At 41.5% G+C, this 26,562-nt stretch overlaps 1 protein-coding gene and 8 non-coding genes across 9 annotated transcripts in view; 6 read left to right on the forward strand and 3 right to left on the reverse strand.

The window, feature by feature from the left end:
• Positions 1 to 7,081: 7,081 nt before the first annotated feature.
• The window catches only part of LOC144014313 (fibronectin type III domain-containing protein 4-like), a 48,602-nt gene continuing 29,121 nt past the window's right edge, over positions 7,082 to 26,562 (forward strand). The window contains exons 1-2 of the mRNA XM_077514056.1: positions 7,082 to 7,292; positions 19,575 to 19,690. Coding sequence (XP_077370182.1) covers positions 7,211 to 7,292; positions 19,575 to 19,690 — 198 coding nt within the window. The 5' untranslated portion in view covers positions 7,082 to 7,210. The remainder of the gene's footprint in view (positions 7,293 to 19,574; positions 19,691 to 26,562) is intronic.
• On the reverse strand, positions 21,219 to 21,290 carry trnam-cau (transfer RNA methionine (anticodon CAU)). The gene has a single exon. It is a non-coding gene; the product is annotated as a tRNA-Met (tRNA).
• trnak-cuu (transfer RNA lysine (anticodon CUU)) lies at positions 21,838 to 21,909 on the reverse strand. Its single transcript has one exon. It is a non-coding gene; the product is annotated as a tRNA-Lys (tRNA).
• Positions 22,111 to 22,192, forward strand: trnal-aag (transfer RNA leucine (anticodon AAG)). Its single transcript has one exon. It is a non-coding gene; the product is annotated as a tRNA-Leu (tRNA).
• Positions 22,871 to 22,952, forward strand: trnal-aag (transfer RNA leucine (anticodon AAG)). Its single transcript has one exon. It is a non-coding gene; the product is annotated as a tRNA-Leu (tRNA).
• Positions 24,840 to 24,921, forward strand: trnal-aag (transfer RNA leucine (anticodon AAG)). The gene has a single exon. It is a non-coding gene; the product is annotated as a tRNA-Leu (tRNA).
• On the reverse strand, positions 25,304 to 25,375 carry trnam-cau (transfer RNA methionine (anticodon CAU)). The gene has a single exon. It is a non-coding gene; the product is annotated as a tRNA-Met (tRNA).
• trnal-aag (transfer RNA leucine (anticodon AAG)) lies at positions 25,576 to 25,657 on the forward strand. The gene has a single exon. It is a non-coding gene; the product is annotated as a tRNA-Leu (tRNA).
• On the forward strand, positions 26,337 to 26,418 carry trnal-aag (transfer RNA leucine (anticodon AAG)). The gene has a single exon. It is a non-coding gene; the product is annotated as a tRNA-Leu (tRNA).

Consider the following 26,562-nt stretch of genomic DNA (forward strand, 5'->3'; position numbering starts at 1 on the left):
CATCCTTCAATAAGAAAGACGATATATGCTGGCTCCATTTGCACGCTGATCTTTGTGCTACTACAGGGCCGAGTTCTGCTGTTGCGTCATAAGCAAAATCTATTTTCATCAACACGGCCCATTGACACGTGGCCTCTCCTGGAACAATCCCAATAGGATTTAGTCCCCAGCCGTGGCATGAGATGCAACACGCTAAGATATGGGGCACATACAGCTGTGAAAGCTGATGATGATGATGATGATGATGATGATAGGCTGAGCTATAACCATATGAGCCAGGGGATTACGGGTTGGATCACCCCAGGGTCACAAGTTATAGGAATGCATATAGTGGACTCGTAGAAAAAGGCACAAACGAGTGGTGCATTGCAGTGTTGGAGCAAACCATTTCCAGTTTAGCTCATCCAACGAGTGCAGTGATAGAAATTGGACCTGACCATGCCAGAGGCTGGAGATGAGACACTCTGGTGCGCGCACACACGCACACACACACACACACACACACACACACACCAGAGGAGCATCATAGAGCTGAGAGTCTTTGACGTTAGCAAACTTGGAGGGCCTGTAGAGCCAAAAGCCAAGAGACGACCTCAGGCCCTCGGTTCCGCTGGCTGCAGAGTCGGCAGAACCAGCTGAAGATGCTGCACAGGACTGCATGTTAGTAAACATTTATCAGATGGGCCACAGACAAATGTGTTGCATGAAGGAAGAAATTGCTTGGATGCATTGAAGCATTTTTAAAATGCGTGATTGAAAAAAAAATCCCGTGGTTTGTGAATGGATGACGGCTTTATTTGACATTTTAGTGTCTTGTTGGATTTAATGGTTGGCGGCACGGTGGTTAGCACGTCCGGCTCCCAGTACTGAGGATGCAAGATCGAGTCCGGGCTTCGTCCTTCCTGAGTGGAGTTTGCATGTTCTCCCCGTGCCTGCGTGGGTCTTCTCCGGGTACTCGGGTCTCCTTCCACATTCCAAAGACATGCCATGGCAGCTTGATTGGGCGCTCTGAATTGTCCCTAGGTGTGATTGTGAGTGTGGATGGTTGTTTGTCTCTGTGTGCCCTGCGATTGGCTGGCAACCAGTTCACGGTGTACCCCTCCTACTGCCCGAAGCCAGCTGGGATAGGCTCCAGCACCCCTGTGACCCTTGTGAGGAGCCAGCGGTTAAGAAAATGGTTGGATGGATGGATGGATGGGATTAGTGGTCTCCAGGTCTCCAGTGGTTAAAATGCAAAGTGCAACCCTAACACGCGCTCTCATTGGCGTATGGCCATGTCGACAGAAGCCAGACCGCAATGACAAAAAAAAAAAAAAAAAAAAAAAAAAAAATCGCCTCAATTAGCAACCGCTTCTGGTGTGTTCACATTGACAATACACACGACAGAATCTTTCAAATATCCATCAAATGATCGACAGAGGTGCTGCAAGCTCTCTAGCCTGGATGGTTGACTACCAGTCTGCGAGATATTAATTCAGATCACATCCTCTAGACTGGACCGGACCACCCAGCCCAGTCTCCCCTCTGCCTTCCAGCTCAAGCTGCCATTGTGGCACAACCGCTTGCTTTGACAAAGGACACACGTTACCCTGGGTGTCACAATGGCTAAAGCTGTCATGCTTACAAATGACTGAAAAGGGGGGGTTCTATTCACATTATTTACTATGTTTACTTGACAGAATTTTCCATTGTGTTTGGGCTGGATGCACATGTGCTATGTTGAACCCAGTTTGAGATAATGAAATATAATAGTTATTTTATTATTATTATTATTATTTTTTTTTCATTGAGCATACGTGAATGGACACTCACAAAAATGTGAATGGACACACAGACATGTTTGCACTATAGCAAGCTTTGTAGTTAAGCTGGAGGAAAGGTGCCACACTTTCTGGAATTGGGGCTCTTTCCGATGGTTGATAATTCATGATTTTGAGGTGGCCCACAGACCTGTATCCAACGAGAATAACTCCGCCCCTGTCCTGAGCAGATCTCCACATTCAGAACCAGAGGTGGGTCGTAACGAGTTACATTTACTCCGTTACATGTACTTGAGTAACTAAAAAAAAAAAAAAAAAAAAAAGTACTTCTAAGAGTAGTTTTACCACACAATACTTTTTACTTTTACTTGAGTAATGTGTGAAGAAGGATCGCTACTCTTACTCCGCTATATTTGGCCACACTAAAGTCGTTACTTTTTCTTCTTTTTTCATTATCTTTACCAGAGGTTCTGCCACATGACTGCGTTTTACCAATCAGACGTATCAACAATAATCACATGACGACTCCTTCCCTTAACATTCTACCAATCAGACGTAACAATGCAGTCACATGACCACAGGCGGCGTTTGGAACATAGCAGCGGGAGAGGACGAAGCCGAACACCCATTGCCTCATATAATAAGCTTATGTGTCTGCCGAAACAAACGGACATTTTGGCATATAAAAATTCCACATCGAACCTGAGTTAACATGTCGCGGTATAAGTTTGACCTAAATTCCCTTTTTGGTGTATTTAGGCAGGTATTTGTCTTAAGTGTTGAAAAGGACCTTTTAACATAGACTCTTTTGCAATCACTTTGTTTACTGTTGCCATAAATGAAACAGATCACGACACATGTTATATGGAGGCATGAATTGGCGGTAGCCCCCAAGTGTCACAAATTGTAAAGAAACTGTAAAGAGGTTTTGGGAACAAATAAACACTTGCCTCCATGTAATGCCAAAACCTGGTAAGAAAACATATCATTCTTATTCAATGTAGCAATAGCATATGTAAACAAAAAAGATTTAGCCTAAAAAGTACAAGTTTATAATTGTTCTGCTAGATGGGTTACAGAACACTGATTTTCAGGTGTACACTCAGATTTAATACATTAATCATCAGAAATCCTACTCTAATATAGCTAACTTAATTTAACTTTGCAAATTGAACTGAATGTGTATGTCATGAAAAGTGTGTGGAGGAGGACCCAAGTACAGGAGGCCAACGAAGCAGGGAGGCAGAGGTGCTCAAAAAAGAAGTAATCTAATTCAACCAAAACTAACTCCAAAACATGAGGGGTATCATGGTAAACAAACTGGCAGCAAGGCGGGACGAAAACAACAACAATGAACCGACGCAGACCAACAGAATACTCGAGACTATTGCTGCATTCGAGGATGGTCGGAGAAATATCCAAGTTCAAACCAGGAAGTGCGTCCGGGAACGCCCCCTTGAACTCGGAAATTCCACTCCCCGAAGTCGGAAAAAAACCAAGCCAACCAACTACAATGTGACGTCACTCTGAATGGCAAAACACCATTTACTCGAGTATAAAACTAGATAGCTTTTTTCATTCATAAATATTCACCATAACTTCATGTAACGCAACGTACGTGACAGGTTCGCTGCTCCCTGCATGAAATTATACGGTAAACTACTTAACTATATGGAATGCTTATGAAATAAGATTAAAACAATAAATGAAGCAAAATTGCAAAAAGGTAAGTTTCCTGGAGGTCAAATTGAGTTTTGAGGACCAAAATAAAAAACAATTTACCACTATCCACCATTTTGGTTGTTTCCTTTCACCTCGAACACTTTGAGGTTGGAACTGGGAAGTTTTAACTCGGATATTTCCTACTTCCGACCATCCTCGAATGCAGCATAAATACACTTACACACTGATTGACAATGAGACACAGCTGGGCAAGACACAAGTGGCAGAGGGTGCTGATTGGTTGACACATGAGGAAGGGCAGGGAAACACAGGTGGACATGACAAGGCTAAACAAAACGAGGGGAGACAAGGAAAAACAAAACCGATCAAGGTTGAACTTAAAGAAACATGATGACAAAATCAAACTAAACCCAAAATTAAACCTACGCCATAACAAAATCAACCCACTACTCTACCCACCTATGTTCAGAAGCTGCAAGAGTCATTGGTCATAAGATGAGCTCTTTTAAAGCCGAGGATCCTCTGAAACTGAAATATCTTTATTCATGAGGAATTGTAAAGAGAAATGGTGCTCCTATTTTACTTATTAGTTTTTCCGCATAGAAAAAGTCTGTAAGTCTGTAGTAGTTGTCAGGTGTGTCGCAACACCCCACTATTTCAACACCTGCACCCAGGCCAGGTCACGTTTTTTTTTTTTTTTTTTTTTTTTATGTATAGGGCCGCTAGAAAATGGCCCACAGGCCATAGTTTGGACACCACTGGTTGAAAGCATAATCATACTGCTGTCAATGATCCAAAAACACTTTAGGATCATTTCAAATGCAAGCTGTACCTTTTAAAACACAGTACAACAAACACCTCACAGATAAATGGTTTCTAGTACACTGAAGTAAAAAAAACAAACAAAAAAAAAAAAACGTGTTTGGTGAACATGATAAAATTATGGACAAGAAAAAAAGATTTGAGTTGGTGAATTTGCAATTACATGGGTGTCCACTACACGTTGACAAAATGGCCCCATGAGATCGATTTGTAGCATGTTTTTACGCTGAGCAGGTGTGTCCGTAACTACCCGAATAATCGCCATCACTAAATACACTTGCGCAGTGTCATATACCTGCTTGATATAAAAGCTGTTAGGAAGTGAAACAGCCTTTGAGTTGAGTCATCCCGTTGGTTGTGTGTGGGCTGGCTCACGTTGGATGAGCAAAAGTGACTTTCCTCACGGCCACAGTCAGCACACAGCAGCACAACACCATATGTGGAGATACGCACTTCATCTTCGCATGGCTGCCTCCCCTCATTAGCAGAGAATAAAGCACATCAAATGACCCCTTATCATTTCAACATCCTTCCCAACCCCTTCAATTGAGGAAAATGACTTTTTCTTGCATGTGGGTGGACTCTGATCAGGCTAAACGTGTCAAGTACAAGAACATCTTAACATGTACCTTGAGAAGTATGCACAAAAAATTAAAAAAATAGTGACACAATGTAGATGGCATGTCAGGCTATTTTTGCTCCTAAATCTTCACGTTTTAATCTGCATGCATTTCTGCTTATGAGACACTATGAATCACTCATCCGTAAGAAATTCAAATGAGCCCCGAAGCTCAGCACCTACTTTTTGAAAATCAGGGGCATATTTGTTTTTCATGAGTTCAGTATTTTAATTCTCCATGGGTGAGTATTAAATATGAACTTGAGTCCTCTTTAAATACCTGAATGCACAGCAAATGTTGGCCTTTTGGGGCTGATACATTATAGCCTACATCTACTGTAACTACATGTGGAAATGAATGCCTTTACATGTTTGCATTGAACAAAACTGACATCCATCCATCCATCCATCCGCTCTTAATCATGTAATAATTGCAGTAAATATTTGTAAGAAAACTCCACGGTCATAAAACACTGAAATGAAAAGCAGTGTGTACAGCGTCCTTTATTCTTTCTTTCTTTCTTTCTTTTCTTTTCTTTTCTTTTCTTTTTGTGTAGTTCGACTGGGGACTGACCTGTTGTTCTTTTTGTATTAATGCTCATCGTTTTTGTCATATAAATAAAAATATATACTGTAACAAGCTGAATATGAATGTAAATTATGTCCCACCCTGAATTAAGTAGCCTCTCTTGCCTGGGCCTGTACTGCATGCGTGCGTTGTAGCGTAACCGGAGGAAGAAGACGCGTTGTCAAGCTGCTTGACTCACGCACGCACGCAGGCAGGCAGGCAGGCAGGAAGAAGCCGTTGTCATCATCGCCAAAGGTCAGATGAGCTTCTGCAGGCTACCAGCGCCCCCTGCTGGAAAATGTTGCACAACAGCAATTTGACTGCTCAGCCGTCTATTTGACTATTCAGCAACACAGAGAAATGACAATATCAAGACTGATGTGAAATAGTTAATTGGGCGATGAAAGGTTTCCTTTTTATGCATTTATTCAAAGTAACACTAAAGATTTGAGTGGAATGTATTGTCAAATAGCCAAGTAAGGCCCAAATCACGAGTTGAAACCTGAAAACACACTGCAGCTCTGAATAACCTCTGGAAAGCATCAATGAGAAAATGATGAACGTTTCTTTTGCATTCTTTATTATCATGAATCCTTCAATACTCACAATGACTTTTGTGCTGTTTATCTTTTGTACATCCTTTTACAAAAGATACTCATTAGCATAGTGGAGCAACAAACAAGGCCGTAAAAGTTGCCAAGCAGCTCTCCAGGGATTGTGAATAACGACAAGAAACATAACCGTGAGGTCATTCCCCCCCCCCATGCAAGACTTAAGCATCTGTAAAAGTCCCTGAATGAATCATCTTGTCTCTTTCCGTTTGCAGCAAATCAACAGAGCGGAAGACATTTTGCAGCAGAGCTGCAGGTGTTTGCAAGCAAGATGGGAACCACGGAGACGCCTCCAGCAGCGGGAGAGATTTAGAGGGGAGGGGTGGGAGCCTGCATGGCACCCGTGTCTTTATCAATTATTCATTTACCTGCACCCGGTCGACTGTGTTCACAACACATCTGACAATTCACACAAATGACACATTTATAAGGTTCGAGGATGAAAGCCAGTTCAACTCTTTTTGCTTCATAGAATAATTTAAGCCCGCATTCTTCCATAAAAAAACGATTTTTAAAAAGACACTTGAGGACTTGTTATTTTATTTTGACACGATAAATGCAGAAGACGGCGACGTGGGTCTCGATGGAGAGGAAGCGCCAAATAAAAGATTTCTGCCATAGAGAGCCCACGCACACACGCACGCGCATGCACGCCGCCCTCACGCTTACGCCCTCCCTCCCTTTCATTCAACCTGCACGCATGCGTCCTCTCTCCCTCGTTCGCGCTCGTTTCCCGTATTTAGTGTCAGATGCAGAGCAGCTATGGGCTGGATGCATCCCAAAAGCTAAACAGCCGCTTGCCGCGCTTGCTCTTTTTTGACCAATCCACAATCGGCTCTTCTCGCCAACAATCGGCACTCCTCGCCTCTACCGCGCTGCCTTTTGGCGCAAAGCTACAACTACCTGTTAGCGTCTAGAAAAGAAAAGAAAGAGACTACACTTGTGGCCGCATTCACACTCACTCATCGACAGCAGAGTGAACAAGAGGAAAAGGACATTTTTTTTTTTTTTTTTTTTTTTTTTAATGTCTCTTTCTTTCTAAGAGGATTCCAAGTGGCCTGTAGTGACCTTGAGAAGTGTCATTATCTGGTCAGTGTTGGCGAAAGTGAACACGCGGGGAGGGAGGATCCACACTTGACGGGAGGTGATGTCTGGCGTCCCTCACCTGGACAGCAGGCTGCTGCCGCTCCTCATCACCATGACGGGATGCTTGATGCACGTTGACGCAAGTAAGTGGGCGAGACTCAAATCACAAACACATCATGTAGCGCATCCATATGGATTGTCGCACTGGGCATTAAAAGATCATCATGCTGAATGTGCCGTGAGAAATTATTCAATTCCACTCAACCCATTTAGAAAGCAAAGAAGTAGTTTGAAGCACTTGCCTGTAAGATACATGCCAGATCAACAGTTTGGTGAACCTTTTGTTTGTTTGTTTTTTTAAGGAATAGTGTCTGTTTTGTTATGGTAAAAACGAGTGTACTGTTTCAGCCTGTACAGATGAGATGACCATTGAAATAGTCATTATTTATTTCCACAAGTTGAAAAAACAGCAATGAAATGTAAGAATATATGATATAAAACATACACAGTATCCAAATGTCAAAATATTTTCTTTTGAAAATTACATTTTCTTCTTGATTTTGACATTTTTGTCTTTCTTGGAGTGTTGACAATTTGATGGATGATCACAAAAAAACAAAACAAAAAAACCCCGACAATCTTATTGCTGCTTTAAGAAAAATATAAAAATGGTTGTGGTTGTTTAAAGTTGAATGGGTCCAAATTTGATGATGTCGCCTATATTTGTTCATCGGCAGCAATTTATAGTGACATGCACAAAAGATAAATGCTCTTCTTTCAGATGACAGAATAGTACATAACTGACCTCAGTGAGTACCCACTTTTTATGATCATTTTGTTTGTTGTGTGCACTGTGATTTATTTATTTATTTATTTATTTATTTATTTATTTATTTATTTATTTATGTATGTATAAGACATGTATAAGACATGTGCCTTGGCCGGTGGAGTACAAAGTAAAGTTGATGCCCGGGTCGAGCACAATTTATGATAAATGAATAACTTGTGAAAATTATGAATTATTGTTGGGGGAAGTGGGGCAGAAAGACGATTTTTAAACTTACAGTGCAGTATTACCAGGTGCTGAAACAAAAAAATATTTGTGTAATTAGCTAGACTGGTAATTTAGTGCAACAATAGCATCTTCTCAGCCAGTGCAGTTTTTTTTTTTTTTTTTGGTTTAATGATGTATTAATATGTGCATATATCATTAGCAGTGATTTACAGTTACTGCAATACGTATAATATGCAATCATATGTAATAAATTAGCCTCTGTGGTAAGTTGCTCACAAATCCAATGACAAAGCATATTGTGGATTTAAAAATTCTACAAACCTCTGTTCAAATGTTTTGTGATATTAGAATGACATCAATCAATTCAAAAGCTCAAAACTGCCTATAATCTGTTTAACTCAACTGAAAAAACAATCAGCCTTCATCTTTATGAGAAGAGAAGTGGTAAACAAGTCACAAAACAATTCTCCCCAGGCAGACGTGGGAAAATGTGTTTGGGAGCGATGCTGGGTGGTGGCAACATCAATTAAGGAATTAAGGGACTGTTTTCCTTCAGCTAGAACTCGGATCTTAGTCAGTGACGTGCGGTCAGGGCAGGCAAGGTAGGTATTGCCTGACCAAAGCTGAAATTAAACGAAAATGAAATGGCTTCTTCTATTGATTTAAATTATTTTTGCATTTCACATAGCCTACACTACCTACGTATATTTGAAAGTGACAACATCTGGCGAGTTTCATAGCTCAATTAAAAAGGACTCACGACTTCTTCTGGCCTGCAGGCAAAAATGCTGCAAAATTCTCCTGCTGAAGGCACACGCCTCCGATGCCTCCAGCAGCCTTTTTGAGTAGCGATGTGTGTTCGCGCATGCGCAGTCAGTTTCCCAGTAGAAAAGTCCTTTACGCAAATAGGCAGATTGCTACGCAGCCTTTTTACATAGCTGTGTTATTCCTATGCGAACATACGTTGGCACAGTGCATTCGTGAATTCAAAACACACTTAGTGCACAGAACACCGGTAAGATGACGCCACTCTGGAAAATATAAAACTATTTTCACGCCTTTCTTCTGAGGAAACACGTCATCTTTTGAAGGATCAGAGACCAACGCCTTAGCTACCGGATCTTCAGCAAAGTAAGGGATAGAGAATTATTCGTACTTTTTACAAAGAATGCTACAAAAGGAACAATTGGCTTTGTGGATGGTTTCACTTTTCATGATGTTTGACATTGCTATTGCTAGCTTGATTTTGCAAGGAATTAGAGTGTTTTACTGGGAGATGTCCACTTTATTACATCTTTCCGGGCGTTCGGACGGGTTTTTATTAACTCATTCACTCCCAGCCATTTTCACGGAAGCAATCCCGTTCGCTCCCGGCTGTTTTACTGAATTTGGAATGATTTTGCAAGGCCCACAGAATATTGTGTTCTATTGCTCTAAAAGCATGGAACGTATCAAAAGAAAGATTAACGTCTCTTCTTTCATCAGGAAAAAAAGTATGTTTCTATCTGTTTCCATTTTGCAGCAATTAGCATTAGAAGAGATCTAAGTTTCATCAGTTTTCACAAATCTATTTAAAATTGTAAGTAATTTAGCTTTTTTTCTAGATGGCCCTGGTTGATCTCCTTTGCTCTGCTGCCACCTGCTGGCCGTTTGTGTAATAACTACCATTTCTGCAAGCGTTCTTTGCAGTTGAGAGGCTGCATCAAAGCCTTCTGTATGCTTTAGCATTAAAAAAACAAACAAAAAAAAACGTATAAATACGTCTTTGGGACACTTAAAACATAAAAAACAAAACGTATTTACACGTTATTGGGAGCAAATGAGTTAATGAATGAAATTGTCCGGCAAATGGGAAGCGGTGTGCACTGCACCGTGTTTATCGCGACGGGCAGACCCACATTTGCGTACCTCAGTTAGAGTTCGAATATTGTCCTCGGCTGCAACGGTGGCCCAGAGTTTTGGCTGAGTGGCGAAGTGATGAGCTGCCTCACGGGAGGCGAAGGGCACGAACCTCGCTCATCCCAATTTCTTTGCGGAGCAAAAAATGCGCTTAAAACATTGTGTCTGTCATAATCATTTTTGTCAAGTAATTTTTGTTTCTAACAGTACAGAGGAGGCATGAATTAAAATTGTTTGAATGTATAGCATCTTGGAGTAAACAGAGTATCATTTTTAAGATTAGTAATTTTTTCTCACCCCGATTAAAATAGGGTCACCCTTTTGTACACTCGCCTGCCGACACACACATTTGTAATTGGTGTGTATGTTTCAATTTACTACTGCCTGCCTCCCCAAGCCGAGAGCTCACTGCACGTCACTGGTATTAGTTGAGTTGAAGGGAATTATGAACGATTCCAAATAGCAGTCAGCGTTGGCACTGAACCTGCAGGTTTCAAAGAAAAAAAACCTACCAGAACATCTGGAATGTAACTGGCGTGATCAAAGTGGCAACAACTGTGTGTGCTGACTCCCTTTTGTCATGCTGAACACAGCCACTTCCTAGTTATGAGAGGGTGTGCACACTTGTGCATCCACATTATTTTTGTTGCTTACTTTCACTTACTCTCTTGAAAAGTTATTTTAAAAAAAAAATCTTGCTCTCCTTTCTGATATCACAAAAAAAAACTAGCATCTGAACAGGGGCGTGTAGAGTTTTTAGATTAATGTGAAAATGAGCCTTAAATCAAATGCATGGAGAAACAAGTTAACAAAAGGCGGAAACTTTAGCAATAAGGTCATCCGATCTATAATGTCTACAGCAGGGGTGTCAAACTCATGTTAGCTCAGGGGCCGCATGGAGAAAAATCTAATATCAAGTGGGCCGCATTGGTAAAATAACTTAAAAACAATTACCGTCATTTATACACAGATTTGTGGACCAGCCCTAAATTACGGCGCTCAACTGTGATAATGTTGTTCCAAAAAATAACACTAATACAAATGGAAAGCGGCTACATTTGCACCTGTATGAGTTCCGGACGTGTTAAATCCACCTGCTTTGCATAAATATATATATATATATATATATATATATATATATATATATATATATATATATATATATATATATATATATATATATATATATATATATATATATATATATATATATATATATATATATATATATATATATATATATATATATATATATATATATAAGGGATGTAACGATATCCAAACATCACGATACGATATTATCACGATATGAAGGTCACGATACGATAATTATCACGATATTGTGAGGGTGTTGACGATATTTAAAAAAGATCACAATATTGTAAAAAAGAGAGTTCATACTAAAAAAAAGCACAATATTGTTCTTTTGTACATAACAGCAATGCATATAAACCACCTACAATCTCTGATAACAATATTAAGGCACTTACTTTCTAATGCAAGCACACATTGATTGCTTCACAAGCTAATTAGGTTCCCCTTCATCTGTCAATTAGCATAGATTTTAAACATAGAAGGCCAAAACATCCCTAATGAAAATTAAATTGCACTAATAAACTAGCCACTAGAGGGTGCTAGAAGTGCACAAATCGAAATCAACCTGACTTTTTGAACAAATGTGTTCCTTTTAAATATTGTGAACATGACGACGATGATATTGTGGCAGTTTTAATATCGCGATATCACGATATTGCCATTATCGTGACATCCCTAATATATATATAGTTCCCTGAATGCATTGCGTGGCGCAGTTAATGAGATTATAAGGACATTAATCCTTGTCATATCTATTTGTGTAATTTGTGTCGTATTTAACACGTTTATGTCGGTGTATGATTAAAAAAAATAAAAATAATTAAACAAACCGTAGTTTAAGTTGTGTGGAAACTAATGACATCAAGGATGACGATTCCCCGTACAAGTTGCATTGCTCATCTGAAGACTGCTTGTGAAATTACAAATTAATATGCTTTGATTGTGGCCGGCTGATTAATTAGTCCGACATTACAATTGTTTTTTTTTTTTTAACTTTACAAAATTATCTAGCTGGCCGGATTAAACCCCTTTGTGGGCCTGATCCGGCCTGCGGGCCGTATGTTTGACACCTCTGTACAGTATGTTCCTTCAATAATTGAGTAAGGGGGCGCTGCAAGTCTATCCTTTGACATGTGCGGCTCATTCAAGTCCAACGGCAGCAACAGCCAATTTGTTTTGCTTGTTTTGCTTTATGCCATCATCTTTCAAGTAGAAGAACAGCTGCTGTCAAGCCGTCAAAAGCGTAATGGATTGTCCACCTGGGAGAGTCCAAAGCCATATGTCTTGCTGACCCGTCTCTCGGGCCTTTTTCATTAGCTGCAGTGCAACTCTACAGGTGTTTCATTCATCTCGTCACTCTTTGACGCTCGATTGAGCAAAGCATCTGTGTCAGACTCAGATGAGTCCATCAACGGAAACCAGGAGGAGGCTCGTCTGCATTTGCTAGCTGGCGTCAATATCGATTGAGGAGAGGAAGAGCTTTCAGGTTCTGAGATGTCCATCCATCCATTTTCTTGACCGCTTATTCCTCACAAGGGTCGCGGGGGGTGCTGGCGCCTATCTCAGCTGGCTCTGGGCAGTAGGCGGGGGACACCCTGGACTGGTTGCCAGCCAATCGCAGGGCACACAGAGACGAACAACCATCCACACTCACAAGCACACCAAGAGACAATTCGGAGCACCCAATTAACCTGCCATGCATGTCTTTGGAATGTGGGAGGAGACCAGAGTACCCGGAGAAGACCCACGCGGGCACGGGGAGAACATGCAAACTCCACCCAGGAAGGCCGGAGCCTGGACTCGAACCGGAGTCCTCAGAACTGGGAGGCGGACGTGCTAACCACTCGACCACCGTGCCGACCTTCTGAGATGTCACTTTCTTTAATTAACATAAAAAAGGATTGAGATTTTGGAGAAACACTACGTACACCCGCAGAACATATTGATCCATTTTTTAAAGTGTATCTTGTAGACTGAGGGTTGTTTGGAGCTGGAGCCAGACGTGCCCAGCGGTCTTTGGGCTAAAGGTAGACTACACCCACAACCGGTCGCCAATCAACCCTAAGCTCGCTATTGAGTGGGAACTGAAACCACAGGAAAACCAAGCAAGTGAATCAATGCATTATGAGTGCCTACAATATATTTTGTGGCAAGCTCACACAGTTCTTGACATTGCGGAAGCAGAAATGGACTTGCTGGAGTGAGATTGGCACACGCATGCACACAAAGTGCATTTATACGGGTTACCTGTAAGATACACCATAGTGCGTCTATGTGACCCCAACCCCAGTTATCATCCCACTCGAATAAGCAAAGTGCGAATAAGCGAAATGCGCATCTTCGCAGCGCGGTGCATCATGGGTAGGCCGCTGAGCAGCCTGCTCCAACGTTCCATTGAAATCTAACAGGGGAAGTGCTGATTTGGACCATTTCAACCATTGGGAAGTTGATGTTTTTTGCTTCATCTATTTTAAACATGCATAGTGTGTCGTTATTGGCTGCCCCCTGCCGGCCGGGACACGACAGTTAAGCGTTTTGAAGAGCTTAATATTTGGCTGAATTTGTGCAATTTACAGGGAGTTGGAAGGAGGACACAACAAGAGATGGGTAGGATCTTTCTTCACTGAAGGCTCAATTGGGGATCAAAGCAGCTTCTTAAATCAGCGTCACTCCATTAGTTTGGTTCCACGTGCGCCCGCTGGCAAGCTTCATGATGCTTCCGTCTCTTCTCTCTCTTTCAGGTTATTGGCTAAATAAATGTGTTCATGAAATGTTCCATTTTAGCCTCTTTTACATCCGGTTGGATCTTTCTTTCCTGTCTGGAAATTGGGAAGAGTGAACAGAGGTTTACAAGCGTACACTTCCATCTTCTCCAGCTTTGTAATGTTTTTTTTTCCCTATAAACTCCATTAAGACAGTTAAAAATGGCACCAAGTGCACTTGTGATTTTGTCACTTAAGCCATTTAAACATTGCTTGCAAGCTTTAAGGTGTGCAGTTACGCAAACACTTTCATTCGCCGCTATTCAAATGATGGCTGTTTGGTAGCAAGTTGGTTTTAAACTTGATTTTCACCCATGTGCAAATGTAACGCAAACTTCACTTATAGATCAGCAAGTAGATCACACAGAAAACAAGAACAATCAATAGAAAGCCACCGTCAACAGCATTAAATTGAGGATTATTCTTGTGATAGGTTAAAAAAAATTGATTTGGTGGAGCAAACAATTTTTGAAACTAGCGGTAACTGAAACTAGCTTACTGAAGAAAAACAATGTTAATATTTGAGTCACCTATTTGTAACCTTGCATATCAAAACTGCTAAATGAAACCTGTTAGTAGTAGTGGTGGTGGTAATTTCATTAAAAGTATCGTCGCAGTCCATATCCAATATTTATCCGATATGCCGCAGGCTGCTAAAAACGTAGCCTGGACACCTCCGCTTTATGAGACTCACTTTCATGGAGTGAATGTCAGAGAGATAAGAAATGAACGATAGGTTTATGATTGCAGTTTGCAGTGGTGACGAAGTGCACGGCACCATACTGAGAGGTGTTTGAGAGAAGATTTACGGCACAGCTTTAACAAATGGAGTGCTCACGAAACGTAACATGTCTCCTCAGCAGTGGCTGTGACGCTGGAAAACATTTTGGAAATGATCCCCAACTTCCTGTCAGCTGTCAAGAGGCTCATAAAAATCCAATCTCATTTGTTGATATACAATATCGACGTCAGCATGCGCAGCTTTCACGCACATTCATCCTTCACGAGAGCCATTAGCCAGATGAGGCTGTCCCGCCCGCTCCATCAGCAAACTGTTGATTTAGCATCTGGGCTTGAACAAAAACTCCAACAAGGCTCATGTTTGTTTTTCTGCGTCAGGAGAAAAGAAGTTGAAAGGAGGCAGAATTTGCTGAAGAACTAACAAGTGTACACATAAGCTTCTATTCACAATGAGGCTCCACTGCATTGTTTAGAGTGCAACAATGCAAGTGATCCTCTTGAAAATGCAAACAGAATGAATGGATTCAAAGCGGATTTGCATCTTTAGTATCTGAAATTGGCTTTGAAAGACTTTTTGCGTAAATGAATCATTTGCACACTCCAAGATGAAGGCTGGGGAGGACATACATGCAGTGTATATCCTGCATCATTGCACGTTTACATGCTTTCATCAAATCCACACGTGCGCTTTTGCCTTCACCATCTTTCCATCTCTTGCTTTTCATGACTCTCTCTCCATTGTAGGGCGAATTGGTTCAATTCATTGTGAAATCAATAATTGTTAATGATTAAATTAATAATCAATTGACTCGGAGACTCAAACTTAATTTTGATATAGCCTACGGAGCACCACATCTATTTTTGATTGTTTTATTAGGATTAACAGATGAGAACCTCATTGAATCAGTCATTAAAATGAAGTTTGTACCCTTTAACAATTTTGTGAGTTCTTTGTTCAGTTTAGAGGTTAATATAAATTGATAAAACACCCCCCCCACACACCCACACCCACACAGTAGACAATCAGGTTTTGATTTTGTGCACGTTTATTTTCTAATCTATCTAGAAAAATCGACTTGAAACTTAAAAGATGAAAAACTACTGTGATAGGAAATAGAAACAAGAACTAAAATGATAGAATAATCAAAGAAAAACAAAAAGCAAGAAAAGAGAAGTGGTCTTAAACGAGGTGATGGGACTTCCAAATCTAGCCAACATGGGACCCAACATTTAACCTAATTGATTAACTCCATTGGATGCACCAATTTGTACAATCAGGTTAATGTCTGCAAAATTGCACTTGCAGACGGTCTCGTGTTGGCTCGGGATACAAGAGTTGTTGTCCTGGATTAGAGGTTCACCAAGCCATTGAAGTTGTTGAGATTGAAGTTTACTGAACATGTAAACATCACATAAACATAAACAAATAGCAAATAAAAATTGAAAGAAAAAGAAAAAACTCATAAGAATCATTAGAAATGGTTTACATGTTCAAAGGTGGGCGGCACGGTAGTCGAGTGGTTAGCACGTCCGCTTCCCAGTTCTGAGGTCTCCGGTTCGAGTCCAGGCTCGGACCTTCCTGGGTGGAGTTTGCATGTTCTCCCCGTGCACGCGTGGGTCTTCTCCGGGTACTCCGGTCTCCTCCCACATTCCAAAGACATGCATGGCAGGTTAATTGGGCGCTCCGAATTGTCCCTAGGTGTGCTTGTGAGTGTGGATGGTTGTTCGTCTCTGTGTGCCCTGCGATTGGCTGGCAACCAGTTCAGGGTGTCCCCCGCCTACTGCCCAGAGCCAGCTGAGATAGGCGCCAGCAGCCCCCGCGACCCTTGTGAGGAATAAGCGGTCAAGAAAATGGATGGATGGATGGATGTTCAAAGGGAGTAGTAAGAAGTTAAAAACTTATCTAATCCTACCCCTTATTCATTGTATCTTATTTCAATAGTAAATTAACACATTACAATAAAAGGAAATGTGTAATCATACTCAAGTGGACAATTTCATTTTAACATACGTCCAATTGTGCCCTGCGATTGGCTGGCAACCAGTCCAGGGTGTACCCCACCTACTGCCCAAAGCCAGCTGAGATAGGCTCCAGCACCCTCGGTGACCCTTGTGAGGAATAAGCGGTCAAGAAAATGAATGAATGAACATACGTACAATTGTCAATAGCGTATGTGCATGAATTTCTTAGGCGTACACCGTAATAATAATACATCATCGTACTCGCATATACAATTTTCATTACCCTCATAATGGGATCAAAAAGAACATTTCATTTTATTTCTGCAATTGTACTAGTTCATGTTTGTTTAAATAATAGACTTGAACTTGACTTTAGAAAAAAATTTTAAACTCAACAATTGACTTGCATCTTTTCAAGTCTATCCATCCATTTTCTTGACCGCTTATCCCTCACAAGGGTCGCTGGGGGTGCTGGCGCCTATCTCAGCTGGCTCTGGGCAGTAGGCGGGGGACACCCTGGACTGGTTGCCAGCCAATCGCAGATCTTTTCAAGTCATTACCAAAATGATTCCACAAATGAACCCCCCTTACAGAAACACACCTTTGCTTAACATTTGTTCTTATTTGGATTTTCTTTATAGACACTTGTACCCCTTATTTCATAAGGGCTCTCTCGAACTTCTGAATACTGTGGCATTGAAGACAGATTTAAAAAAAAAAAAAAAAAAAAGGTTCGGTAGAGAGAGAGAGAAAGAGAGAGAGAGAGAGAGAGAGAGAGAGAGAGTTCATCAGGATGGGCAGAGGAGCTTCACTGGCAAGGGACTGCTGAGCAGTCCCTTGGGAGTCGATCTGCTTGCGGATGAGGGGTCTTTTTGGCTTCAGTTTCAGAGTTCCTGTGTTGGCACACCCTGCAATCATTTTTGAGGCCAGGCAGGGGGAAAAAAGCAGCGTATCGCAGAGCCATGGCTTCCGTGAGGCCGTCGCGTGTATTGGTCACACGAGCCGTGTGCTGCCTTCTGATAGCATCTGTGTGAGACAGGAGGAGCCAGGAGGAGAGCCAGAAGTGGTCGCCATGAGCAGAGTCCAAAGGGAAAGTGGAAGTAGCGGGTGTGGGTCACAGGTCTCATGCCGGTGTTTCCCCACCCCTGCTCCAGGTGTGCAGTCTCTGTGCCTCAGGTCTTCGAGAAGCTGTAAATTTACCAGCTTGAATTTGGATTTTTGTGAAGTCATCAGGTTGCATTTGGATCCCATGTTAGCCGAATTAAGATTCTAAGGTCAAAATTCAATCAATGCAAACACGCACAGTTGAACACATCAAAAGAAATTAGGGGTGTAAAAAAAAAAAAAAAAAAAAAATCGTTTCGGCGATATATCGCGATACTACATCGCGCGATTCTCGAATCGATTCAATAAAAAAAAATCGATTTTTTTTTTTTTTTTTTTTTTTTTTTTTTTTTTTTTTTAAGAGCTCAGAATTGTTCATTCGGTAGTCTTACCGATTCAACGTCTTATCATCATTGCCTTTTTTGTGTGTGTGTGTGTGTGAATCGATTTTTAAACTTCCATTTTTAATGGAAAAATATTCAACAAAATGTCTGACTTCGGGTTAGGATTCACACCTTGAGCATGGAAGAATGTTATATGAATGGAACATTAAGCCTTAATATTTTATTTTAATGCTGTTCAAACATGAAACAGATTACAACCTCTATAAGACTGAAATTTCAGATAAATAAATAATACATTTTCATATAAATCTTACACTCTACAAGCTTACTGATTAGTATTTTCTAAATTTGAATGAAAAAAAATCGCAACAATCGACTTATAAATTCGTATCGGGATTAATCGGTATCGAATCGAATCGTGACCTGTGAATCGTGATACGAATCGAATCGTCAGGTACTAGGCAATTCACACCCCTAAAAGAAATGTTACCAAGTTTACAACTGTGAAAATGTGCATACAAATGAAAGTTAAGTGGAGAATATGCCTCTCAAATGAAACCTCTTCACAACACTTCATGGAGTCAACATTTTAAAAGGCAAATATTGAATTCTTTCACCACCACACGTCTCTGATTTTAGCTGAAAATGTTGTTGATGAAGAAACTTCAGGCAGCAAACAAGCTGTAGATTGATACTCCTGACATCCTCATCGACCATTTGAACCAAAACTCATGCTAAGTGTGTCATAATCATAATTGGCTCAATTAACTTGTAAACAGCGGAGAACAAAAAGACAGCAATGTGTGGAATGTGAGGAGGAGCTCACATGGGCTCAGGCTGACTGTGAAATGTCACTTGTTGATTGGCATTAAGAGGTTTCGTCATCATCACCAGGAGGAATGTGAGGGATGCACACTTGCCCGTTACACTTTGTGTTCTCTTTTCTCATTTCAGCGGGGACGCTTTCAATCGCACAAGTGCATGAATGAAATATTGCACTTGTCGTTCTTGATTAGGAATGAGTTTGCAATTCAAATTGGCACTTTTGCTCATGTCTCTTACAACTGTCAGGTCAAAATAAACCTGACACATTAGCAAAATTATCGGGGGTTCGGTCTAGTCCTCTCTTGTCCCCTTGTGTACAACAAATGTGATTTTTAAGAAGCACCATGCCCGAGAAAAGCAAAAGAAAACAGCCAATCAAAGAAAGGAGCCGCAACTGAGTCAAGTGTGGCTACATTCAAATCTTGCTCGAAGTTTTTAACACTGCAAGAAACAAATAATAAAGGAGGAAAGCCCAAATTCTTACATTCAGGATCAAATGCCTCACTCTAAGTGATTAATCCAGTTTTTGTGAAAAGTAAAAATATGTCCTGAAGCCAAACCAGAGACAGGGGTTGCAATTGATCTTAATCTGGGTTCATAACCATAAATCGATCTATAGAATCTTGAAAATGTTCCCACCGTGCGTGTGCATGTGTGTGTCTGTTACCATGGCAACAGCTGCACCAGCCGCCCCGGTGAACGTGTCAGTGACCCAGCTTCGTGCCAATTCGGCCAGGGTGACCTGGAACGTCCCTCTTGGAGACATCGTGATTGGATACGCCGTCTCGCAACAGGTATGTTGTTGTGAATATTTGACTATCAGGATGCGAGCCGGTGAGAGTGTGAGCGAGGGATGCCAACGATTGTGGTGGCAAGTCCAGCGTGCACGCCGCCTCTTGCTAAGGTCAAACTGAAAGACAATCGTTGCCACACGCCTCATTAATCTCAATCTGTCCCTAATTAAAGTCACCTTTGTTCTCATTCCTGATAGGTTGAAGGAGAGGGTTAGTCTTTTTAGTTTACAAACTGAACAGTCTCCTCTGGGGAATAAAGAAAAACAAATGGCTAGAGCAGGACTCAAGTTCATCACGTAATGAGAGCAAGCAAAAGAGGTGTGTTCAAACTACTATTTTGAAGCTGCTTTTACCATATACTAATATAAATGTTGCATAACTATATGCAGTATACATCAGTGTTAGGCCTGGGTTTATAAATTGATAGATTGATATCAAAGATATATTGATATCAAATCAATATTCCTTTTCATAACACAACATGGGTTAATAAAACCTTGAATCCATACTTTTTAATATGGCTCCAAAATGCAAATATATACAGTAAAACCTCCGCTGACGAACGCTTAAGCTCACGAACTTTTCACCTCAAGAACATTAAATTCGCGAGCGTATAGTCTCTACTGACGAACTAGTTTTCGGCGGACGAACCAAACCACGCGGTCGAACAGCGCCACGGTGGCGGCCATGAGAAGCTGACGCACGCTCACGGCGTCCCAGTTCGTCACCCCCTTTCTTTGAGTGCGGACGTGGTTTGTGTTTGATAGACATTTTGGACCATATTGAGCGTACTTTTGCTATTATGGGACCGAAAAAGACCCCACCACAGGCTAGTGTTAAGCCTAATGCTGCGTTCTCACCAAAAGTTAGGGACGGCGAATACCTGGGAACGGATTATTCTCATTTTAATGGTTTCTTATGGGAAATAAATGTTCGGAAGACAAACTTTTCGCCTTACACACACTTTCTGGGAACCAATTATGTTCGTGAGATGAGGTATCACTGTATATATATATATATACATACATATATATATATATATATATATATATATATATATATATATATATATATATATATATATATATATATATACATACTAAGTAACACGTTATTGTAATCTGATTACTTTCTTTCAATAACGACCAATCTAACGCGTTCATTTTTCCAAACCAGTAATCGGATTAAGCTGTCTCCCAAACTTTGTCAGTACCTTTAGAAAGTTCTGACTTACAGATGTTTTTGCCACAAAGTCCAGTTGTTTGGTTACATTTTGTCCTCTTGCTACCATAAAATCATAGGACCCACCGAAATATGTCCAAAAATCTCAGTACCTTTCGTGTTCAGCGTGACTGCGTACAAATCAGAAACATTACTGTGGAATCAGAAAGCATATTTTCCCCACTTTGCGTTGGAAACGGCATTGCCATTTCTTAACTTATCAAGATAAATTTTCACATGATACACATGGAAGGAGTTCTGCAAGATCTCCGACCGAGGGTTGCACTGATGTGATGCTCAGTCAAGATAGCAGAGGATGGTTTCGATCCATCGACCTCTGGGTTATGGGCCCAGCACGCTTCCGCTGCGCCACTCTGCTGCTGTAGCACAGTCCTTTGTATTCTCTTGTCATGTAATAACAATTAGCTCCAAAATTGGACTTCTGACATTTTTGCCAGAGATCCGGGCAGGCTTTATCCCGTTATGCACAAAGCTCAGTTGGACACCACCAACCTGGAAGTTGTTGTTGTGGAAAACTGCTCTTCCCTCCAAAAATGTGCCAACAAACTCCTATTCCTCGTCAGAGTGAAACAGGTAGTGTGGCCGAGCGGTCAAAGGCGTTGGATTAAGGCTCCACTCTCTCAGGAGGAGTCGGTTCAAATCCAACCACTGCCATTAATTTCTCAAGTCAGGTCATGTAAGCTGTGCCTTTCGTGCACTAATCAGAAACATCACTGTGGGATCAGAATGAGACGAAGAGACAGATGGCACATTTTCCTCATGTGAAGTAAGTGAATTGAGTAAAAAACCACTACACCTTGGAAACAGCATCACCATTTCTTAATTTATCAGGACGAATTTTCACATGGAAGGAGTTCGGCAAGACCACTGAATGAGGGTTGCACTGATATGATGTTCAGTCAAGTTAGCAGAGGATGGTTTCGATCCATCGACCTCTGGGTTAAGGGCCCAGCACGCTTCCGCTGCGCCACTCTGCTGCTGTAACACAGTCCTTTGTATTCTCTTGTCATGTAATAACAATTAGCTCCACAATTGGACATCTGATATTTTTCCAGAGATCCGGGCAGGCTATATCCCGTTATGCACAAAGCTCAGTTGGACACCACCAACCTTGTGGAAAACTGCGCTTCCCTCCACAAATGTAGCAACAAACTCTTATTCCTAGTCAGAGGGAAACAGGTATTGTGGCCGAGCGGTCAAAGGCGCTGGATTAAGGCTCCAGTCTCTCAGGAGGTGTGGGTTCAAATCCCACCACTGCCATTACTTTCTCAGATCAGGTCTTGTAAGCTGTCTCCCAAGTTTTTTTCAGTACCTTTATTGTCGGTCTTTGTCACAAAGTGCAGATTATTGGTTCCATTTGGTCCTCTTGCTGCCATAAAATCATAGGACCCACCAAAATTTCTCCGAAAAGTGTCAGTATCTTCGCCTTTCACGCACTAATAGGAAACATCACTGTGGGATCAGAATGAGACTTAGAGACAGATGGCACATTTTCCTCATGTGAAGTAAGTGAATTGAGTAAAACACCACTACACCTTGGAAACAGCATTGGCATTTCTTAATTTATCAGGACTAATTTTCACATGATTCACTTGGAAGGAGTTCCCCAAGACCACTAAATGAGGGTTGCACTGATATGATGTTCGGTCAAAATAGCAGAGGATGGTTTCGATCCATCGACCTCTGGGTTATGGGCTCAGCACGCTGCTGTTTCGCCACTCTGCTGCTGTAACACAGTCCTTTGTATTCTCTTGTCATGTAATAACAATTAACTCCACAATTGGACATCTGATATTTTTCCAGAGATTCGGGCAGGCTATATCCCGTTATGCACAATGCTCAGTTGGACACCACCAACCTGGAAGTTGTTGTTGTGGAAAACTGCTCTTCCCTCCACAAATGTAGCAACAAACTCTTATTCCTAGACAGAGGGAAACAGGTATTGTGGCCGAGCGGTCAAAGGCGCTGGATTAAGGCTCCAGTCTCTCAGGAGGCGTGGGTTCAAATCCCACCACTGCCATTACTTTCTCAGATCAGGTCTTGTAAGCTTTCTCCCAAGCTCTTTTCAGTACCTTTATTGTCGGCCTTTGTCACAAAGTGCAGATTATTGGTTCCATTTGGTCCTCTTGCTGCCATAAAATCATAGGACCCACCAACATTTCTCCGAAAAATCTCAGTATCTTCGCCTTTCGTGCACTAATCAGTAGAGGTGGGAATCTTGGGGCACCTCACGATTCGATTGCGATTACGATTCAGAGGCTACGATTCGATTATAAAACGATTATTGATTTCCCCCCCAGGCAGCAGAAAAAAAACAATGTATTTTGGTGCTTTTAATGTTTCGTACATTAGTTACAAAAATAGTACAAAAGTCCTCTCAGGCCTACATAAACTACTATTTCAGTATCAAGTTAACAGTTCAAAACAGTAAATAAAATACTCAAGTCCTCATTCTGTAACAACAGCTTTTAAGTATATTCAGTCTTCAACAGAATAAAACATAGCACTGAGCAAAAATATATTATTTTTATCCACTCAAAAGTGCACTGAGGTATAAATGAAAGACAATGTGAACTACTACTTCAATACAAATGCCTAAAAAAAAAAAAGTGCTTTCCTGCTTTTTAAGTTGTGTAAAGATGAACATGTAAACATTAAAGTTTCTCAGAGGTACAAAAAAAAAAAAAAAAACAACCTCAAGTGCTTTTCTGCTTTTTAACTTGTGTAAACATGAACGTGTAAACATTAAAGGGATCGTTCGGCTTTTTTAACATGAATCTCAATTTGATCCTCACCTCCCGTGTGTGCGATCAGCACTGACTTACCCCTGACAGCGTTCGGTGACACCAGTTCTGGTTCGACGTTGGACGAGAGGAAAATAGTCCAGCAAGCTGGCTGGGGTCTCGGAAATAAAGCGTTTTTCTTCTAAAAACTATTTGTTTTCAAAAGCGTGATACATTTCCACCACAATACTCTTTTCTGAATAAAATCAGACGCCATTACCGCCAGCCACTACTTTTCTGTTCGTTCGTTCGTATCACTGCGCGGTGCCCTGTAGAACGCTAACCGACGCATTGCAGCCAGCTAGCTGATACTTCCGCCTGAAGTTGTTTGCCTTTTCGGAGCAGGTCTGATCTCAGGAAGAGGTGGGTTGGTCAGCTCGGCCATGCTTGTTTTTGTTTTGAATCTCGAGGCGTGAGTTGTGGATGTGTACTCTCGGTCCGTCCCATTAAGCGTCCCGAAGACCGCGCGCGCTACTGCGTTTCAGTTCCGCGTACTTTTCGCTCCGGTTCACTTTTAGTTTCGGTTCCCTTGGCATATTTATATAATCGGAATTTGGACGTTTGTGAATCGTTCTCGATTGTTCCACGGCCGAATCGTGAATAATCTAAGAATCGGAAATTTTGCACACCTCTACTAATCAGAAACATCACTGTGGGATCAGAATGAGACGAAGAGACAGATGGCACATTTTCCTCATGTGAATTAAGTGAATTGAGTAAAACACCACTACACCTTGGAAAGAGCATTGGCATTTCTTAATTTATCAGGACTAATTTTCACATGATTCACTTGGAAGGAGTTCCCCAAGACCACTAAATGAGGGTTGCACTGATATGATGTTCGGTCAAAATAGCAGAGGATGGTTTCGATCCATCGACCTCTGGGTTATGGGCCCAGCACGCTGCCGCTGCGCCACTCTGATGCTGTAACACAGTCCTTTGTATTCTCTTGTCATGTAATAACAATTAACTCCACAATTGGACATCTGATATTTTTCCAGAGATTCGGGCAGGCTATATCCCGTTATGCACAAAGCTCAGTTGGACACCACCAACCTTGTGGAAAACTGCTCTTCCCTCCACAAATGTAGCAACAAACTCTTATTCCTAGTCAGAGTGAAACAGGTAGTGTGGCCGAGCGGTCAAAGGCGCTGGATTAAGGCTCCAGTCTCTCAGGAGGCGTGGGTTCAAATGCCACCACTGCCATTACTATCTCAGATCAGGTCTTGTAAGCTGTCTCCCGAGCTATTTTCCGTACCTCTGTTGTCGGGCTTTGTCACAATGTGCAGGTGTTTGGTTCCATTTGGTCCTCTTGCTGCCATAAAATCATAAGACCCACCAAAATTTTTCCCAAAATCTCAGTATTTTCACCTTTCGTGCACTAATCAGAAACATCTGTGGGATCAGAATGAGACTTAGATACAGATGGCACATTTTCCTCATGTGAAGTAAGTGAATTGAGTAAAACACCTTGGAAACAGCATTGCCATTTCTTAATTTATCAAGACTAATTTTCACATGATTCACTTGGAAGGAGTTCCGCAAGACCACTGAATAAGGGTTGCACTGATATGGTGTTCAGTCAAGATAGCAGAGGATGGTTTCGATCCATCGACCTCTGGGTTATGGGCCCAGCACGCTTCCGCTGCGCCACTCTGCTGCTGTAAACAGTCTTTTGTATTCTCTTTTCATGTAATAACAATTAGCTCCACAATTGGACATCTGATATTTTTCCAGAGATTCGGGCAGGCTATATCCCGTTATGCACAAAGCTCAGTTGGACACCACCAACCTTGTGGAAAACTGCGCTTCCCTCCACAAATGTAGCAACAAACTCTTATTCCTAGTCAGAGGGAAACAGGTATTGTGGCTGAGCGGTCAAAGGCGCTGGATTAAGGCTCCAGTCTCTCAGGAGGTGTGGGTTCAAATCCCACCACTGCCATTACTTTCTCAGATCAGGTCTTGTAAGCTGTCTCCCAAATTTTTTTCAGTACCTTTATTGTCGGTCTTTGTCACAAAGTGCAGATTATTGGTTCCATTTGGTCCTCTTGCTGCCATAAAATCATAGGACCCACCAAAATTTCTCCGAAAAGTGTCAGTATCTTCGCCTTTCACGCACTAATCAGAAACATCACTGTGGGATCAGAATGAGACTTAGAGACAGATGGCACATTTTCCTCATGTGAAGTAAGTGAATTGAGTAAAACACCACTACACCTTGGAAACAGCATTGCCATTTCTTAATTTATCAAGACTAATTTTCACATGATTCACTTGGAAGGAGTTCCACAAGACCACTGAATGAGGGTTGCACTGATATGGTGTTCAGTCAAGATAGCAGAGGATGGTTTCGATCCATCGACCTCTGGGTTTTGGGCCCAGCACACTTCCGCTGCGGCACTCTGCTGCTGTAAACAGGCCTTTGTATTCTCTTTTCATGTAATAACAATTAGCTCCACAATTGGACATCTGATATTTTTCCAGAGATTCGGGCAGGCTATATCCCGTTATGCACACAGCTCAGTTGGACACCACCAACCTGGAAGTTGTTGTTGTGGAAAACTGCTCTTCCCTCCAAAAATATAGCAAAAAAAAATCCTATTCCTAGTAAGAGTGAAACAGGTAGTGTGGCTGAGCGGTCAAAGGCGCTGGATTAAGGCTCCGGTCTCTCAGGAGGTGTGGGTTCAAATCTCACCACTGCCATTACTTTCTCAGATCAGGTCTTGTAAGCTGTCTCCCAAGTTTTTTCAGTACCTTTATTGTCGGTCTTTGTCACAAAGTGCAGATTATTGGTTCCATTTGGTCCTCTTGCTGCCATAAAATCATGGGACCCACCAAAATTTGTCC

This window comes from Festucalex cinctus, chromosome 2, assembly GCF_051991245.1.
Source record: "Festucalex cinctus isolate MCC-2025b chromosome 2, RoL_Fcin_1.0, whole genome shotgun sequence".
In the NCBI taxonomy this organism is placed as follows: Eukaryota; Metazoa; Chordata; class Actinopteri; order Syngnathiformes; family Syngnathidae; genus Festucalex; species Festucalex cinctus.